At 32.8% G+C, this 21,215-nt stretch overlaps 1 protein-coding gene and 1 pseudogene across 2 annotated transcripts; both read right to left on the reverse strand.

The window, feature by feature from the left end:
• Window positions 1-1,225: 1,225 nt before the first annotated feature.
• On the reverse strand, window positions 1,226-3,348 carry LOC111889705 (uncharacterized; annotated as a pseudogene).
• A 6,180-nt stretch (window positions 3,349-9,528) lies between these two features.
• Window positions 9,529-15,495, reverse strand: LOC111889702 (alanine--tRNA ligase, chloroplastic/mitochondrial). 2 transcript variants are annotated; one of them, XM_052767060.1, is made up of 13 exons: window positions 15,307-15,495; window positions 14,636-14,740; window positions 14,338-14,543; window positions 13,873-14,051; window positions 13,529-13,607; window positions 13,276-13,410; window positions 12,957-13,106; window positions 12,518-12,628; window positions 11,516-12,433; window positions 11,059-11,331; window positions 10,344-10,553; window positions 10,100-10,257; window positions 9,529-10,011 (listed from the first exon to the last, which is right to left on the reverse strand). In XM_052767060.1, the coding sequence occupies exons 1-13, from the start codon at window positions 15,401-15,403 to the stop codon at window positions 9,675-9,677; spliced, it is 2,958 nt and encodes a 985-aa protein (XP_052623020.1). In that variant the 5' UTR covers window positions 15,404-15,495; the 3' UTR covers window positions 9,529-9,674. The 2 variants fall into 2 exon arrangements, with proteins under 2 accessions (XP_052623020.1, XP_052623019.1); XM_052767059.1 differs by having other exon boundaries at window positions 14,338-14,549; window positions 15,307-15,494.
• Window positions 15,496-21,215: the final 5,720 nt, after the last annotated feature.

Consider the following 21,215-nt stretch of genomic DNA (forward strand, 5'->3'; position numbering starts at 1 on the left):
CGATAAATAGGCCTTTGAGAAGGCCAAAATACTCAGGTGTCAACTTGTTCATTGTGATTTTAAACCAAGTTTGGTCACAAATTAAAATATTTTCAACGATAGTATGTAATTCAAGAATTCATATTGATTTAGGTTCTCGAAACCTTAAAATATTGAACACAATCTATATAGAACCTTATAATAAGGACAATAATCACCGTAATCAGGAAGTCCATGTGATGAAACTTGATATTATAAGAACCAATGATGAAAAAGGTTTCATTTTTAGACTAAACAAGATGAAAAATATACAAACTACCTTAATCATGTCAAATCTTGTGTTTAACTGTTCTTTATTGCAAAAGTAAGATGCCAAAATATACAAACTAATGATAACACAATGCTCTAACTGGCCCTCTTGGTTGAGTTCTTTGAACCTGCAAAGCCAACACATTAAAGAAACATAGTAAAAACCTTTTTAGGAACAAACCTGATATAATAAAGCCTTCACCTAATATATTTATAAGATAAAAATACAAAAAGTTAAAAATGATGAAATCAATTACAAGTAAGGATTAAAATAAAAACCTGTTAAAAAAGAGCCATCTGCAGGAGGGATATTTGAATCAACATGTATTTTCTGATGGTTTCAAATTTTGAATTATCCGAAATTTAGGGAAGGAGATAGAATTTGTTGAGAAATATAAGGATTCAAAACACAGGTTAAAATTTAATATTATTTTATTGATGACTACTTGTACTATTAGCTTAATGATTTGAACGTCTTAAAAAAATAATATTATTATATTCAATCTATTTTTAGAAATAGTGAGATTTCTTTTATAAGATACTAGCCGTAGACCCGCGCAAAGCGGCGGCGAAAAATAGTTTCTCATTCGGCAATAAGTTCTATACGGAGTAACACAAAACATATGCATATTGTTATCGATCGGTTTTACGGCAACAAATCAATGTAACATCGCAATACAAAAGAAAATAAATATTTTGGTGTGTACTGTACGTTTATAGTCCTTCATTTTAAAAATCAGGACACATCCATACAAAGTGACTTGCTTATACCTTTCTTTTCTCTAGCATCCATCAAAAGAATTTTATTCATAATGTAATATTTATACTTTTCTTTTTATATCTAAGCCTATATTTTAATACATTATTCCATACACGATATTAACTTTCATAAAATTATAATTGGAGAAATACAAATATGACGAAAAAAACAACAAAACTAACAAGTAATAACTAAATAAAGTAATGAATCAAATAATATGTATCTAACAAAAGGTATTATTGGAAAAATAATAAAAAAGATAATAAATAACAACACCTTTCAATAAAAGACAAACTTTAGATATGTCTTACCTTGCTTGCGTCATCACTCCAACGTAATTCGGCCTGATATTAGAGGGGGCAGTGATCCAATAGTCTCCATGGAGTACGGAGTTGAGGCTGGCCAACTTAGCCTCCTCAATGCCATTTTCCAGCCCATACCCATCAGCCTAAAATAGATAAATATCCCAAGAAACCTGAATCAACACCCCTTCCTTATGCTCCCCTTTCGCCAACATAGCAAGATCCATACCCTTCCAATAGAAAGTTATGTTAGAAGTAGTACTATGAGTCTATGATGATATCAGTAGCATCTTCACTTCTACCTGCAAAACAATATTATCTATTAACCAAATTAATTATAAAATTAAATAAATGATTCACAAGAACATATGTTTTACAGATATGGATAAACATTCCTTTAGCTCTCTAACAATGACATGAAACATAATTCATGCTTATTAGTAATATAGCTCTAAAGTAAAAAAATTGGTTTCCGAGTTCATTAATACCAACAGCAAAGTGTTAAGTCAGCAAGTGTAAATCTAACATTTCCTTAGGTGGGATAGGTTTAGGTTGCTGTTTTTAATATGATTATGAGTTATGGAAGCTTACATCCATTATAGTGATTAGAGAATCTGAAAGACGAAGAGGTCCCACTGATGCAACATCACTTATTAAAGTCAATCTGGAAGCCAAATCCCCCCAGGGTCTTAACCTGCAGGTTTTATATTTTTAACATATTTATTACGACATAATTACTTTAAAATATTGATTTTCTTTTTCAAATTATTAGGAAATAATTCATTATGTGTGTTTATAAAACTCACATCTGCAACAACAAAGTCCACAGAATTAGCAACAAATGGCTCATGTGGACCATTTGGGATTCCTGTTAGGACATACTGTTTCAACATGAAAGAAGGGGTCTAACTAACAATGTAACATAAGGGTAAAATAGTCATTTACTCACAGTTCATTCAGTCAAAAAAAAAAGACTTTTGTGTATAATTGTATATAGAAAGTGTCCTTTTTTATGATACGTACACACGGACCCAAGGCATTGCAGCTAAGAAATATTTTGTATCCAAAAATGCATTTGAAAGGATCAAAGACTTTACTCTTCTTGGTGGCCTATGTTGAGCAAAAAGTAGAGCTAAAAATCCACCAAGTGATGTTCCATGAAGATGTCTGTTAAAAAAAAGATTCATTAGATAAATAAATAACAATAACATCAAAAATGGAACCAGATAATCTTACATGGTGGACATCAATAACATCTAAAAACTTCTCAAATGCTTGAACCCATTCTTGATTGTTCCAAACACGAGAATATCAATAGAAATCACTCGATAATCCTGAAAAAGAAACAAAACAAAAAAAAAAAGATTTCTGAAAACTTTGTTATGAAAAAGAATCCTTCAATTTGGTTTTTGTCTTTAACAATGTTAAAGTTGTTGTTACCTTCATGGAGAGTGCCATGATTTGTTTGTAGTAAACATCTGTTGTTCCAGCAGTTCCGAAATTCATAATATCTCCATTATTTTGTGCAAATCTGTAAAATTTATGTCAAAATTAATGTCTATATATGTTATTCTTATATCAATTTGGATGTAAAATCTAATATCAACATTTTTTTCTGTTTATAGAAGTTGCTATAAAGATTAATGCTTTATGCTTGTAAGTAATACACCAATCGGAAGCTACAAATTAGCCAATTTAATCTCAAAAGTTGAAGTATAGCTCCAATTTAATGTGAATTTTAATAATTTTAGGTTTATTGAGAGTAAACATCGAACGATTGACGCTGAATCAAAACTGTAAATAGGGTTTAGACATAATGAAAGTAACAATCGATGCCAACTAAACCAGTGATTTATCGAATTGGGTAAGTCAATAGATGTATAATCAAGTGAAAGATCGACGAGATCTATGACCAGAAAAACTTACTGGGATCTTGTGGAGAGGGACTTGGGACTTGAAGTAGATGTAATCATCGGGCGCTGAAAACCCACCTTTCATTGCTAAATTTGATGATGATCGTGAAGAGCATGACTAAATTTGGTGGCCATTAATAGAGAGATTCATGTTATTAATTGTTGATCGTAGGTGGGTTGAGGTTCGGGTTAAATTTTAGGAATAACAAACAATAGAGAGAATGGTGTGCCAATGGATAGATATTTGCCAAGATTTTAGGAATAAGCATTGATTCAAACCGGGGATTAAAGAGATCGGGTCAAATTTTTGAAAGAGATAAGATTTCAAAGGTAATCAGATTAAAATTTAATATTATTTTATTCATGATTAGTTGTACTTTACGCTTAGAGAGTTCAACGTCTTAAAAAAATATTATTATTTTATTGGATCTATTTATATAAATAGTAGGATTTCTTTTATATATATATATATATATATATATATATATATATATATATATATATATATATATATATATATATATATATATATATATATATATATATATATATATATATATGTGTGTGTGTGTGTGTGATTGTGTTGATAGAAAATCGTTTAGTAGGTCAAGACAAAAGAAGGTACGGCAAGTGACCTAGTATGACAAAACACTCTCGGTGGCACCAAGTATATACTACCTTTATGTTTGTAGATATTATTCATTTTGTTGAATATGAATGGTTTTTTAATATGGGAAAACTTGTTCGCATCATTAGTGATGGGCAAATGTTGCTACCTTGCCGAACATACAAGTTCTTTTGTTATCGTTTCACAAAACATTATTATCAATTATATATTTGTATTAGTGATTTTGGCTATCATGTATTTAAGTAAACCATCATTTAAAACGAACGATTTTAGGCACTTTATCATATATATATTTAAAAAATATAATGGTTAAAGTGACTCTTCTACCGGGAGTCTCGAGAATGGCCATATGAATGACTAAATGAACGAAACTGAACAAGATATGGGTGGACCAACAATGTTTGGGAGCGGATTGGTGAGGTGCTACCAGTGAATCGTTCTGAGTCTTTTGACGATGAAAAGCTCATCTGATTCAGGCTTGCACTGCATTAGAGGAATGCTTGGGCTGAACGACCTCACCCGACGGTCCATTGTAACGGTCAAATGAAACAGGGGAGCGGTCTAGTTATGTGATCACTGATCACCATTCTATTGGTCTTTGCAAATACATGTTGTTTAAGTTTTTTTAGGTGTTGTTAGGGTTAGTGGCGGACGCATACTGTTTTAGTAGGGGTGTCCCTCGTCCTTTAAGCGGGTGCACCTAATAGAAAAAAAATTTTACACTGCATGCCGGAAATTGAGCAGTGGCCCAGGACCCCAAATGACCTACTAAGGTCCGCCACTGGTTAGGGTAATTTTGAGTTATTTTTTAGAATAGTTGTTATTTTTCCGATAGTTGATCTTTCTATGACTCAAAAATATTGTCATCTTATCATTTTTTTTAATTTTAACCTCTTAGTAAATGCCATCTCTAATGATTAACTTACTTCAATAGTTTTTTTTAGAAATAAATCTAACTAATTTATCTTCGTCTATCAAAAAATGTTCTAGAAAACCACTTTATTTAATTAGTTCATTTTTAAGCACATATCATATTTAAATACGAATGTATAAGGAAAATCTCTAGAAAATTCATAACACTTACCATAATTTACGAATAAGTCACAAACTAAAATTTATTTACGAAAATACATTAATTACCGGTAAAAATGACGATTTGATACTTTTTTCTTGGTTTACCGGTTTCATTGTTAATCTGGTTCTACTAAAATCTCATTATTTTACCCTAATTTACGAATAAGTTCCAAATTAAAATTAAGTGATGTTTGACTATTTTTTTTGTGTAACATAAATTTTATCGGTTTTATTGCTGATCTGACGCTTAGTCATTAAATGAGCTAATGAGATGGATATGTTGCGTTATATAATGTTATGTTTACCATAAACTTGATATATTGTTGCATTGTATATTTTTTGGAATATAAAATGCATCCAACGAAAATTGCAATCATTACATAAACTAGCAATAGCTTCGTCATTTTTGAAGTGTATAAGAAATTTCAAATTATCTATCTAATATGAATTTATTTACCAAGTTATGCAATTGAAAAGGTTCATGATATTATATGGGTTATGGTTGACCGGTTAACGAAGAGCATATTTCTTAACATCGTGCGAGAAAAGGTTTGGGAATTGCAAACCGAGGTGTACGTGCATGGAATCGTCAAAGTACACTAGGTACCCTTGTTAATGGTGTCAGGCTGATTATAAAACTGATGTGTAGAGTCGGATGCCATGCTTTTCTTCAATTGTTTCTTGGGAAAATATCGGGTATAGACATTATTTGGGGTTGAATTCCAAAATATATACACAAAAATTTGAATTTTCGGGAATAGACATGGATTCCGTTGAGATAGCTCCGCAGAATCCATTGTAGCTCCGCGGAATGGCAAAATCGTAAATAAATGAGAGAAATTAAAAAATAAAGACTCAATATCCATTCCGCGGAGTTATCTCTAACGAATGAACCCATTCCACGGAGGTAGCTCCGAGGAATTGATCTTCAGGAAAAAAATCCACCTCCAATGATTCTTTTATGTAAAGATCTCCAATTAAAAGACTATTTTTTTCCACCTCACATTCATTCCAAACATTGTCAAGAAAAATTCATACTAATATAATCTTTTCTTGAAAATAATTAGTTGGGGAATGAATATAAACTCCAAAAAATTGATTTGAAAAAAGAAAAATCTAAAGATCCATTAATCGGAGCTACCTCCGCGGAATGAGTTCATTCCTCGGAGGTAGCTCCACGGAATGTATCTTGAGTTTTTTTTTTTAATTATTTCATTTATTTACGATTTTGCGATTCCGCGGAGTTACCTCCGCGGAATCCGTGTCTATACCTGAAAGTTGATTTTTTTGTGTCTATATTTTGGAATTCAACCCCAAAAATTGTCTATAGCCGGTATTTTCCCTTATTTCTTATCCATCTTATGGGAAGTTTTCGCCAATTTCTTCTGTATATTATTTCATGCACATGTAATTCGGAACTCCATCAAAGTAGGACCACACTTGAGTTATAAATTGGTGTTTTATATGAATTAAAATGCATTTTGCATAAATCAAAATATTTAGATCAAACTGTTTCAATTAACATACGGTTAAAAGAAAGACAATGTTGCTTTGTTCACTTTTCAATTGGTAAGATGTATAATTAGGGGTGTCAAAAAAACCCGAACCCGATTAACCCGACCCGACCTGAACCCGAATAAGGTAATTAGGGTCGGGTTTAATAGGGTCAGAACTTTTAATCAGGTTAACCCGACTAACCCGAATTATTATTAGGGTCGGGTTTAAGGTTGATTTTTTCAAAACAATTCGGGTTTCGGGTCAACCCGAATAACCCGATTAAAAATTTATTACCAAATTTTTTTTTACTGCCTTGAATGATATGAATTCAAGATCCCATGAGATTTTACAACTAATACATATTTCTTATTTAAACAAACCAGATTCTAAAATTACTATGTATAGAGATGTATAAAATGACATAACTTTCCTCTCTTCTTAGTGCATTAAGGTTGTATTGTAATAGTTTTACGAATTTTATTCACTGTTTACATTACTAATATGGTAAAAGAAACTCCAAAAATTCATATCGTATACCAACTTTACATTTTAACTCCCTATACATGTGGATTATATATTAAAATGACACAACATAAATTCATCTTACATTTCAACTTCAACTCGACTAACCCGATTAACCCGACCCTACAAACCCGAAACCCGGTTAACCCGAACCCGACTAACCCGTACCTTATTAGGGTCGGGTTTCGGGTGGATATTTTTTCTAGAAAAACCCGACTAATCCGACCTGTTTAACCCGAAACCGATCGAGTTAACCCGATTAACAGCCCTATGTATAATGATGAGATGATTCATGAACACTTGTCGCACCTTTTTTGGAAAAACCATGACAACATATGTGACCGGAAAACCACATGTTGGATTTAAGAAATATGAGATGGCCATTAAATTGGCCCGGCTTAATATGGGTTGATAATCACTTAATATGCATGGGTTAATAATCACAAGGATGACTTTTGATATGTTTATCTTATTTTTTGTTATCTTTTTGAAATTTAACTCTTTGATAAATAAAATATTTTACAGATGGACATATTATAATTTTATAAATAAACAAGTCAAATTATTTCTTCTAAATATAATACTTCCCGGATAAGCAGGTGTTGCATCAATCAATTGTACTAAGAGGCATTATATAGTAAAAACATGTACGATAATTTCATTATTGATCCATAACTCGATATACATAATAAAACCAGTAAATTTTATAATATATTTATTTTATCATTTTAGGTAATTTTGATTTTTAAATATATTTTGCATATCAGTATAAAAATAATAAACTTTTTACAAAACTTAAATTAAATGACCAATAAAAATATGAAAACCCCACTTGTCTCCGACATGGTTTAATATAACAAATATTTTTAATGTATTAATAGTCTCCAATAATGATTCTGATCTTATAATCAAAACATAATAAATAAGCATCCGATTCGTATCGAATCATATCTGCAACACCATTAAGACATTTAATAAACCATCGTTATTCAATTTTTGATATTTAAATTACATTCTTCACTAAACCATTCAAATTTGTTTTCTTAGCCTAAAACACGAATTAAACCATAAAAATTTGGTATTGAAAGCCATAAAAACCATTCAAAAATGATATTCTTTCGGATTTCAGATTTAAACGAACTATTTTCTGCTCTTTACATTTTTTTCCCTTTTTTTGGTAAATATATGTGTATTGTTTTTTCTTCAAAAAATGTTCATTATCAAATAGGTGCCTATAAAGTCCTCCATTTGAAATGGTTGTGCAATTGGTGTGGAATAGATCAACAGAGATTCTCAAGCGTGCCGGAATTGATGATAATGTAATTACTTTGGATTCTTTGGTGTATTTGAAAGGTGAAACACAAGAAGGTGTCCAATATGGTTACATCTAGCCCTATTAAAATTGCTGATAATATAATTACTTTGGTTTCTTAGTGGATAAAATACTGTCAAATTTGAAAATTATAACCGGTTTAGTTGGTGTTCTCCTTTTAATATCATCATGTAACTTTCTTTGTCTTTGTTGCAGCCTAGCATCTTGTTGTTTGGCTATGTTTTTAATAAAAATTTTCTAGTTAAAAAAAAGACTTGTTAAATATCTAAAATAACCATTTTATCTTCTTTTAAAAAAATAAGGGTGAATATTATCCGGTTTGGATTTTTATTATAACCGAATCCAAACCAGAAATTTCGGTTTTTGAGTTTGATAAAAACCAAACTATCTTTTTTTTTTTTTCATTAACCAAGTTTAACAGAAAAGCAAGTAATTTACTAAAAAAACATAATACAACATGTGCTTAAAAATAAAAGTTATATAAACAACCTGTATCCCACCGAGTGTGGGCAGGGCCCGTATGTCATTGGACGGGGCCCGTTATTCGGGTGTGGACGGAACCCGTATCTCATATTTACATGATATGTGTGGTATAAGGTAGTTTGGGAGAAATTCACTAAGTTTCGTATTACGGTTTTCAGTTTTTGTTTTAGATACTTCTGGTAGTAAATGGAAGAATTCGGAATAACTACATTGCACACACCATTATGTTTTCACCTGAGATGATTTTTACTCTGATTTTATTGTTATGGATTCAGTGACTAATATTTATGTTTTGATGTATTGACATGTTTATTTTATATTTAAAAACAAAATTTTTAGAACCATATTTTAGTAGTGTTACAAGTTTATTATTTAGAAAAAATAACAAACCGTATCATCTGAGTGGTCCATGTTAACGGGACTCACATGAAAGTTCAATTATCCATATTTTACGCATACCATGATTTGGACTCGTATAAAAGTTCAATTATCCATATTTTACGCCTACCATAATTTGGACTCATGCTCTCCTATTTAGAATTTCACGTATCCACAAACACTCTTATCATGTCGACAATTATTTACCTTTTCATTGGATGCAACAAATCCATGTTAATATTCTAGGTTTTAACATACTCACTCAATTAAACTTATATGTAAAACAAGTCATTCTTTTGTATTTCAGTTCAGTTCATTTTCTTTTTTCCAAATTTCTATATATAAAAACCTAACCCAACCGAAAAAATCATTTTTTTCTAAGAACCAAAAACCAAACGATCAGTTTTCCAAAACGGTTTGGTTTTTTTGCACTCCTATAAAAGCAACGTTGAATAACTATACACAAATTCAAGAATCGTGAGATGTGTTGTAAGGTTTAGCTTGCCTTTTCAGATAAAACCTTAACAATATCAGTCCGTGCTTTTTCAAGTGCACTCGACAAACTCTCCGGCTTCCGGCCACCCGCCTGAGCAAAATTCGGGCGGCCGCCACCACCACCGCCACACATTTTAGCTATCGGTCCGATAAACTTCCCCGCTTGCATTCCCATAGTAACTACCGTAGGACTAAATGCAGCCACTAAACTCACTTTATCTTCACCGGGACTCGACCCCAAGATTATTGCTGCGGGATCTTCTAAAACATCAAGAAGATGTTCAGCTGCGGTTTTGAGTGAATCAGCATCCGTATCATCCATAAATTCAACAAGCACCCTGAAGAATAACATAGTTTAAAACTTTGACAAAATCGAACTATAGTTGACTTTTTGACTTTTGAGGTCAAAGTCAAATCCATTTGAACCTGATTTTTGTTGAGGTTCCAACATGAAAAGCGTTGTTTGCAATAACCGATGCTTTGTAAACAGCTGTTTTCGCACGTGCAGCCGAGACCTCGTTTTTTGTCGTCCTTAATTCTTCCAAAAGTGAAGATACCCTCATTGGCACTTCTTCTGCTTTTACCTGTACATCAAAAGATCAAAAAATTTAAAATTTATATACTTTTGAAATTTAGAAAATGGAAAAAAAAAGCAATGGGGATGGATTACTTTAAGTGTGGAGCAAAGCTGCTTCATGTAGTTATCTCGATCACTAACATATTCGATAAAAGCATCACCAGCAACGGCTTCTATACGTCTTACACCTGATGAGATTCCTTGTTCTGAAATGATTTTGAAGCCACGGATCTCTGAAGTATTGCTAACGTGTGTGCCTCCACATAGTTCCATTGATACTCCCGGAACATTTACAACACGTACCTAAAACATCATAAATCGTACGTAATTTTTTTTATTTGAGATATTTCATAAAATATTAGAGCAAGACGACTTGTCATATGTTTGGCATACAATTTTTTGTCCGGCCGAAAAAAGGTGGATATGGACTCGCTTTCAATCTCTCGTTCGTGGAAAAAGACGCATATACCCTCCCATCCTGATCATCGAAAATAGCCCTAGAAAGCTTGTCCGGTCCTGTCTAGTCAAGTACGGTTCAATCCGGTGTAAGAAACGCAGCTTGGACATGATAAGACTAGAGGAGACTAAACAAGCTTTCTAGGGTTATTATTGATGTTCAGGATGAGGAGGATATATACGTCTTTTTTCACAAACAAGAGATCGTGAGCGACTCCATGTCCCACCTTTTTAGGTGGGACAAAAAAATGTAGTTTTTGTTCCATTGATATTAGTCCAAGTCGCAGTCTCAGTCCAATGCAGACCAAACACACTTCGAGGTCATGTGGCACAAATATGGCCATAAAAATACCTCTTCGCCGTATTTTTCTCCAAACATTGCAATCGCGCCTGCTTTTTTGGCATCTGCAATCCGCATGACTTCGGTTTGTAAAGGCGTTGCGTCTCCTATCCACTCATTAATCAAATCTTCAACTTTCATCAACTCATGATCAAGAAGTTGCCTATGGAAATTGAAATCAAATCTCAGCCGTTCAAACGCCACCAACGAACCCGCTTGTGACGTCTCTTGTCCTATAACCTTCTTCAACGCCGCTTGCAACAAATGAGTAGCCGTATGATGTACCTAAAAATTTCTCCCCAAATTATATAATAAGTTAATAACCCGTATGATATTCACAAAAATGACCATATGATCATTGAGCATCGAAGTTAATAACCTCAAGTTAGGTTATTAATAAATGCTCAACGTGGTCATTTTTGTGAATGCTGCTAATAACTTCCACCATGGTATCAGAGCAAAACCCTACCTTTGCCCTTTGTCGTAATTTTGCATCAACCTCTGCTACCACTTCTCCACCAACCGCAACACTTCCTTCTTTTATCGTACCTTTGTGAACAAATATGTTCCCTAACGACTTTTGAACATCGGATATCTCAACAACCGCAGTAATTCCCATTTTGCCCCCGTTGACTTTTATTAACCCTCGGTCCCCAATTTGACCACCGGATTCCGCATAAAACGGTGTCCGATCCAATAAAACTTCAACTTCACTTCCTTCGGGAACCTCAATTACCGGTTTACCACCAAACAAAATACCCTTTATCACTGCATTAGAATAAAGCGTATCATACCCGATAAACTCGGTATCCGGAACATTTTGGGTCAAATCCGACCCGTTTTCAACTGTGAGTTTCACCGTATTATGAGCAGCTTGTGATTGCCTCCTTTGATTTTCCATCTCCACATCAAAATCACTCATATTTACCGAAACGCCACGCTCATCCGCTTCCTCCATGGTTATCTCCACCGGAAACCCGTAAGTATCATACAAAAGAAAAGCATCTTTTCCCGATAAACAAGCGGTGGTTTTGTGAAGTGTCGCGTATTCCAAAGCATTGTCCAACATTTCATCTAGAAGCTTTTCTCCTCTTTCTAATGTAACAATAAACCGTAATTCTTCTCGTTTTAACTCTTCGAGAATACGATTTTTTCTTGTTTTTACATCGGGGTCGATTTCTGTGCTTAAATCGATAACTTTTTCGGCGATTATCGGTAAAAACGCGCCTTCGAGGTTTTCCGGTTCGTCTCCTTTTATACCGAGTAATCTTCCGGTACGTACGGCCCGCCGAATGAGCCGTCGGACAATGTAACCTCGGCCAATGTTTGACGGGAATACGCCGTCTGATAAAAGATACACGATTGCTCTCATGTGATCACCGATAACCTAAAAAGTTGTAATGTTTAATACAAAGTTTTTGAGTAAATTGGGAAGATAATAATAATGATTCTTGAATAATGAATAGCATACTTTGAGTTTTGTTCTTGATGAATCATCTGTAAGAGCATATGATATGCTTGCTAGTTCTGCTGCTTTTTCGATAATTGGGAAAATTAAATCCGTTTCGTAATTGTTGGGAACCTGTAAAAAAAGTTTTAAAATATTTAAAAATTTGAAAGTTTTACGCTCATTTGACCCCATTTGTGATAGGACTGACGTGAATAAAATAAAAATTTTTGTCTTTTAGGTGGGACAGGACTCGTTCGTATGAAAAAGACATAAATGCCCTTCTCATATGAAATAAGCTTTTAATACCTTTTTAAAGTTTAAGCTCGTTTGCAGGTTGTACTGTGTTTATTGTGTAGTGGATAGACTGATGTGAATAAGACAAAAGTTGCAGCTTTTTGTCTCACCTTCATATGTGAAAAAGACGTAAACGCCCTTCTCATCTGAAAGAAGATTTTGGTACCTTTTGTAAGATGCGAGCCATGCGTTCTAAGCCCATTCCCGTATCGATATTCTTTTGTTTTAAAGGTTCTAAAGAACCGTCTTCTTTTTTATTAAATTGCATGAAGACAAGATTGTAAAACTCGATAAATCTTGTATCATCATTCAAATCCTACATATGAATATTAAGTCAACAAACAAAACAACAAAGTCAACACCATTACGAACAAAAAGGCCCTTCCCCTTTTGAGACCGATGTAAATGGGACAAAATTTTATCTTTTTGTCTCACCCAAAGGGAGGGCATTTACGTCTTTTGCACAAACGAAGATTGAAACTTACAACATTTGAAAACCCTCTTTCGGTATGGAAATCATAGTAGATCTCAGAGCATGGCCCACAAGGACCCGTTGAGCCACTTGTCCAAAAGTTATCTTCTTCACCCATTTTCTTTATACGATTTGCAGGAACACCTATCTGAAGCAAAAAGCAGCAGTATTTTACCTCTTATTTTCACTTGGCAGAAGGATACTCTTATTTTCATACAAAAATAAATAAATAAATAAAAATAAAAAAGCTAAAGAATATATTTTACCTCATCATGCCATATCGCATATGTTTCTTCATCATCTTCATAGACACTAATCCATAAGTTCTCTGCAGGCAATCCATATCTGAAAGCAAATCATAAAAATAAACAATTATTAGGAGAAATTTTTTAAGACAAATTCCATAAATGCTACTTTTTTTTGGGCTTAATGAGGACAAGACTTAATCCAGTAAGCTATATATGTGTGTTTCTTTTTGACTTAATCAATTAAGTCAAGGAAAAATGAGGCTTTCCCTATTAAGCCATAACATATTACAAATCTTCCCTCATTTGTTTAAACATCCTTTTATTCATAAAGTCTTTGAAAAAAAAAAAAAAAAAATCCATACTCTATGGTTGAAAGTTCCCAAGCCCACTTTATAGCTTCTTTCTTGAAATAATCACCAAAACTAAAATTCCCAAGCATTTCAAAGAATGTATGGTGTCTAGAAGTCCTTCCAACATTCTCAATATCATTCGTACGTATACACTTTTGAGAAGTAGTAGCACATGCTACTTGTCTTGGCACCTGAAAAACATATTTCAAAACCATCAAAAATGGACCAAAATGCCCCCAACTTTCTACGGCTATTTTCGATCATTACCATCAGAAGGGCATTCATGTCTTTTACACAAAAAATTGAGATCAACAATGAGTTTTGTACAACCTTTTTAGGCAAGACAAAAAAGTTGCAACTTTTGTCCACTTTTTTAGGTGAGACAAAAAGTTTCAATTTTTGCCCCTGGGCACTCAGTCCAATGCATGTCAAACACAATACAGTCTGTTTCTGTTAATAAATGGGGATTTTAAATACCTTTCCAAGAAAAATAGGTTTGAATTGCAGCATTCCAGCAATGGTGAGAAGAACAGTAGGATCATCAGGGACAAGAGAAGAGCTTGGAAGAATCTTGTGACCTTTTGCAGCATAAAATTCAAGAAATCGCCTACGGATTGAATTCCCACTTGTGGGACCCTCTTCATGTTTTTCTTCTATATGATGATCCTCTGTGAGTGGTTGTACTGAAGCTATAAGGAAGATTATATAAACTTCAATTCTTGTTTTAGATGTCAAATATTGATTAATATAAGGAATTAAGGATTAATGATTAAACCTGATGAATTTCTGATGAGTTGCATTTTGGGGTTTCTAGAGGGGAAGTGAGAAGGATAGATTAGTGATAATCTTTGTACAATAAAGTCTTTGTAATTCCAAAAACCTGCAAATAAACTCTGTATTGTTAGCTTTTTTTTATCAATTTAGGTGAAATAGAAACACATATATAGGAATTATCAAATGAATTTATGACTACGTTATATCAATTGATCAATTAAAGCATAAAGAAACAACGCCTTAGCTCTAATTTACTTGTTGTTAACGATTGATACCAAACATATGTTGATCTCCATGTTCCATGGGAGGAGATATGATTTGACTTTTGAAGGTCAAACCTAATTCTTTTCGGTATTAGAATTGACATGGATTTTGCTACGAATTTATATCAATATATATGTATTGTATTGTTTGATACAAAATTTGTATATAGTTATCAAAATTTCTCCAAAAATAACGGTATTCATATCAATTATGTATCTGCAAACGAACTGGAAATCTGAATATAGGTCAATTAATTAGCAAACGAGAATCAAGCTTTAATCATCATGGAAATTCAAGTGCTTAAATTAATTCAGTTCTGAAGCATAATCGTGAATTTTGAAGGATTTAGGAGCACATTAACTGATGAATAATTTGGCAAGAGTAACTGAGTAAGTGGAAGGAAATTACCAGGGGAAAGAGAATGGTGGCATTTCGTACGATTTTTTGAAATTAAAGTGGAGGGTGGAAATGGAGCGAATGAGCATGGAAGCTTGGAGCCTTCCATGGCTGCTCTCTCCGTCGGCGAGAGAGTGAGGGAGGGATGAGAAATAGATAAAGCAGCAAGGCAATCCACACGATTCTCTGTAGCTAAAAATATGGGTATGTGCCTGTGGGATAATTTAATGATACTTTTTCTTAAAATAATCAAATCACAATTAATGAAAATAATAATTCTTAATTTGGACACATGTTATTTTTTTTATACTTTTGATTAAATATTTTTTTTTTCATTTGTTATTTTGTTATGTTTTTGTTTTTTCTTAATTAACAATCATCTTTACATTTCAATTAATAATTGTCTTAATTAAAAATAACCAATAAATTATAATACTAGTACTCCTATAGTATTTAATATGTTTTCTGTTAAATTCAAATTTTAAATTTAAAATTTCATATTTAAATAAATTTTTGTTTAAACTTTTATATTTAATTTTTTGTTTTATTAAACTCGTATAATATACACGTTTCACACCTAATTGGTTCATATATGACGTATCAAAATCTGGTTTTAGAAAACAAAATATATTCTATCACGATCTAAATAAATAGTCTAAAGTGTTGTTTGGCTCGTAGAATTTTATAATGAAAATAAGCCTGACAAATGTTACAATGAACATAATGCTATGGAAAGAATCGGATTATGAAGGAACTACTTTGTAGAAAATATAATGAAGGAACTACAAACAGAGGGTAATATAATGAGAAAATGCAAAGATAGTCAAATATGTTAATTACTTTGTTGAAAATAACAAAAAAAAAATGAAATTACATTTTTTGTCATCAAAATCGCAGACATTTGCGATTTTTGCAAGCTATCTAAGAACGTACAAGTCGCTAAGGCACAATCCTGCTTTAGCAATTTGTACGTTCACACTAGTCCATCTGCAAACATAGCAAAACATTTACAATTTTCGAGAACATAGGCATAAAAAAGTAATTTTTTTGCTTCATTTTTTACTTTTTTTTTGTTGGAAAACTTTCTCTCTCTAGAAAGCAATTTTCTTCAACCATCTGCGATTATTGATGATTTCATAAACAATCCTGATAATATGTTAAGATCTTTACTCATTTTGTGTTTTAATCATCATTTATCAACATTAGGTCTTGTTTATTTACGTGTTATTCCGAAACTTTTGAAGAAAAAAAAGCAAAACTTTATTGTGTTTTATTATTCGATTTTCTTAGATCTATGTGTTATACTTGATAGGTATTATATTTTATTAGTAGCCTTGAGGTTTTGATGATATTTAATAAGTATATGTATGATTGTACAAATATATAATGCATAAATTGTGCATTGTGTGGATGTACTTTTTAGTTAATATATTTAATAATATGATTTTTTTTTGATATAATAATGATTATTGCTGTTGATGATGTTGTGCATTTGCATTTTGATGTTATATATATAGTCTATCAAAAAATATTTATTTAATTGGTATTGTTATAAAAATGATTATAAATAGAAATATCTTTTATATATAATTGGTTTATTTATCCTGATTATAAACAGATATTTGGTTTATTTTGTGATTGTAATTGCTGATTTTTTTTTTAAATATAATAGTTTATAAGCTGTTAAGTTTTTGTTACAATAATATGTTTTCTAACACGTTGTTGTATTCCAGCATGATTATAGAAATATAAATGTTAAAGTTGTTGTCAACCTAAAAGGATCGAGATGTAATATATGTCAAGTATTTGAAGTATTGCATGGTGTGCGATGAGAAAGTTTTAGAAACACTGTGTTTGGTTACTTGTTGGACGTCCATCAATTACAAGGGGGCGAGTTGTTGTTTCATAAAATGTTTCTTCACCAGTTATGGCCGGATGTAGTAGTATCCCCAGATGGCATAAAGCGGTTGTATTTTAAATTAGGGAGGGGGGGGGGGGTACTAAAATGTTTTATGGCCCATAAGAGTTTTGTTTGATAAGTGGGTTTAATTTTGGAGTTTATCCAAAAATAATTGAAAACAAGTGTTAGAAAAAAGATTTAGTAGTAAAAAAAAGATGTTTATTGCGAGAATTTATCCAAAAATAATTGGAAAAAAGTGTTAGAAAAAAGATTTAGTAGTAAGAAGATATGTTTATTGTGGGAATGTCTCTTTTCGAACCACATAAATAGTTTAGTAAAAATCTCTAATTTGAAAAGTTTTATTTTAAATAAACCATTTTTAGCAGCTACCGTAGATGATGCAGTTAGAGCATTTCTCATATACGTTTTGTGTGAAAGATTTTTGGGAAAAAAAACAAATGATCGTGTGCCACAATACTATTTTTTTAAGCTAAGAACTTGGATAGGTGGAACAGGTATTATTTGTCGGCTTTGAAAGTTTTATATTTTAATGATAATGTTTATTATAATTAAAAGTTTTTTTTATTGTAGTTTTGCTTAGGGTAGCTATTTGTGGGAGTTCTCTACGATGACCTTGAGGATACATTTAACAATATAAATAAATATTTATCACTACTTGAGTCTCGTCAACCTTTCAAATACTCCATGTCAGGATTTACGGCGCCATTCAGGGTATACAAATATACAATTATTTTTAAGATATAACAAGTATTTTAGTTGTTATAATTGTTATTAATATAATTGCTAAACTTATAGATATGACTCTATAAGATACTTCCATTAGTTCGAGGTGGTGGTTTTATGTTACGAAAAACCAAAGATACACCTCGGATGAAGCGATAGAGTGCAACCAAAAAATTGAAATGAGTTGACGTGAACAATATTTTTGATATGACAAATGTTTTTATATTTTATTTTATTTATTTAAATTTTATGTTTGAACTTTTGCCTACATTATAAATATGTTAATTTGTTTAGGAGGGCCGAAGACCAAGATATAGCATGACACCGAGTGATGATGAGAGAAGATCTTCTTATTATATGTCATTTCAAGAGTATGTATATGGTGAACTGCATTATGTTCCATCCCCAGTACGGAACCATTTTAGGAGGCAAGACGAATCTTCGTGTAGTGTATCTTCTAGTGGTCGATCTCGCGATAAAGGTGGACAAAGTGGGAAACCAAGTTTACAACAGTTGGAGAAACAGTTATTTAAAATCGAACAACAAGTGTATAGGAACTGAGATCGCACCGATGTGATTGTGGAAGAAGTTGATGACGAAAGTATATGGAACAACATAAATTTTGATGAACCAGCACAATTTCAAACAAAATTTTCTTTTGATGAAAAGGTTAGTGACGTCCTACATTTATGATATAATTTGTTAATAAAGATTTATATTTTTTAAATAATTTAAAGGTACTAATGTAGGTTTTAGATGATGGGCGCGGACTACAAATAAATTCGATGAGAATGTTTTTGATGATAATGAAGCTGAAAATGTTATTATACATTATAATTATGATATAAATTGTAAATAATTATGTATATTGTTTTTTAATAATTATAACGTATTAATGTAGGTGTTAGACGAAAGGGAGCACAAAAGGGAGCGGAGTACAAATCAATTCCATGATGATGTTTTCGATTTTGATGATAATGAAGTTGACCAGGTTATTATACTTACATTTATGATACTATTTTTTAATAAATACATACATTTTATTAATAATTATAACGTATTAATGTAGGTGTTAGATGAAGAGGTAATAATTACTAGGACTACAAATTACTTTGATGATCATGTTTTTATGTTAATGAAGCTACACCCGATAGACCTAGGCTTCGTAATCCATCAAGTACACTGTCTTTTCTTGTCAATCAATAAAGTCTGCTTACGGTTTGAATATGAAATCATCTGGTTTGACTATGAATCCATCAAGTTGAACTATGAAGTGCAGACAAGTACAATACCTTGTCTTGTTAATCAATAAAGCTTGCTTACGATTTGACTATGAAATCATCTGGTTTTACTAGGAATCCTTCAAGTTGAACTATGACGTGCAGACAGGTAAAATGCCTTGTCTTGTCAATCAGTAAAGTCTGTTTACAGTTTGGCTATGAAATCATTTGGTTTGACTATGAATCATTCAAGTTGAACTATGAAGTGCAGACAAGTATAATGCCTTGTCTTGTCAGTCAATAAAGTTTGCTTACGGTTTGACTATGAAATCATGTGTTTGACTATGAAGTAATTCAATTTCAATACCAACTTTTGTATATTTATAATCGGATTCGTGTGATTATCGTAATACACTTTCATTGCATGTGAAAATGACTTCTTACAACGAAAGAAGCTTTTGTGACCTACCAATATTCTTTCATAATCTTGAAAAAACAAATCCTAATACATTCACAACCATCAAGAAAACATATACCAACCGCTTTCAATTCTGTTTAGTGGTTTTAGGTTGCATGGTATGTCATCTTTATTTTATTGATTTAATTAATAGTTGTAGGTAATGTACCTCATTTAGATTTTTCATGTGACTAATATAAGCATGTTTTATTTTTATGCAGATCCGTACCTTCCTTAGGTGCATGATACCATTAATATATGTGGGTTTTTTACCCCTACTTGGCAACTATCTGGCAACAATGTGCTTTGCGGTGGCTATGGACGGAAACCATGAACCCCTACTCTTAGCAGTTGGTTTGGGAACCTTAGAGTGCGAGGAATCTTGGGTATGGTTCATGAGGAAGTTCAAAGAATGTTTATGTGACAATATAGAGATTGTTTTCATAAGCCACCTATGTGGTTAGTGTAACGCCCTATTCTAGAATATTCATTTATGGAGTTCAGAGGCCAAGGCCAAAGGCGTTTTAGTCCTTTATGAAATTTAAAGGTATTATTCAATAAGGTTTCGGGCCGAGGCGTGTTGTTAGAAGCGTAGGGCTTCTCTTCACCTTTCCGTGGATATAAAGTTCGTCAGAAACGGATTTAGAATGAAGGAGTTATGACACTTTGAAGATTTGGCAATAATGTCCCTTATGGAGAAAAGTTCGCATGGAAGGCCATGCATGCATTTTTGGAACATGCATGGGTACGCCCAGCGTAATCTGGGTTACGCCCAGCGTAATGGGGCAACTTGGTCGCGGATGTTCAAGGCGTACGCCCAGCGTACGTGGAGGTACGCCCAACGTACGCTAAAAGTCATGAAACCCTAATTTTTGGGTTGAGCACTATATAAAGGACATGTTGGCTTCAACCCTAGCCCCATTTCAGCCTCCCCAACCTCAGAAGAAACCCTAGAACATACCTACCCTCATTTTGTGAGATCTTGACCTTGGAGAACCCATTTTGGTGGTTTAAATCTTGGAAGAGAAAAGAAGAAGGTTGGCAAGGAGGAACCTTGGAAGCTAGAGCTTGTAGATCTGGGTTAAGTGCTTCATTTCGGACCTCTTCAAGATAAAAAGTTTTGAGCTTGATGATTAATCTCTTAGATCTCCTTTAGTTCAAGTTTATGGACTTTTTGGTCCCAAGATTGGGTCTTTGAGACTTAAGCACGTTTCTAAGGCCAGGGTTGCCTCCCTTAGAGTCATATGAGTCCCATAAGTAGTAAAGTTCCAACCTTTATGGTCCTATTAAGTCCATGCATGAGATATAGTCCCCTTTATGGGAGTAGAAGATTATTTTTGTAGGTTGAGTTGGTTTCAGCCATATAAAGTCACGAAGTCAGTGACTTTATGGCTTAAGACATGGAATAAGGTTTGGATCTGAGTTTGTAGCTTCTGAATCGAGGTATTAAACACTTAATAGAAAGTTGGCTTATCAGGGTATTACGCTAAGCGTACGTGCAGGTACACCCAGCGTACGCGTCGTCAAGCCTGTACGCTAAGCGTACATTGGAGTACGCCCTGCGTAATTCTGCCAGATGGGTTTTGAGCATTTGGGCCTC

The sequence above is a fragment of the Lactuca sativa genome, chromosome 8 (assembly GCF_002870075.4).
Source record: "Lactuca sativa cultivar Salinas chromosome 8, Lsat_Salinas_v11, whole genome shotgun sequence".
In the NCBI taxonomy this organism is placed as follows: Eukaryota; Viridiplantae; Streptophyta; class Magnoliopsida; order Asterales; family Asteraceae; genus Lactuca; species Lactuca sativa.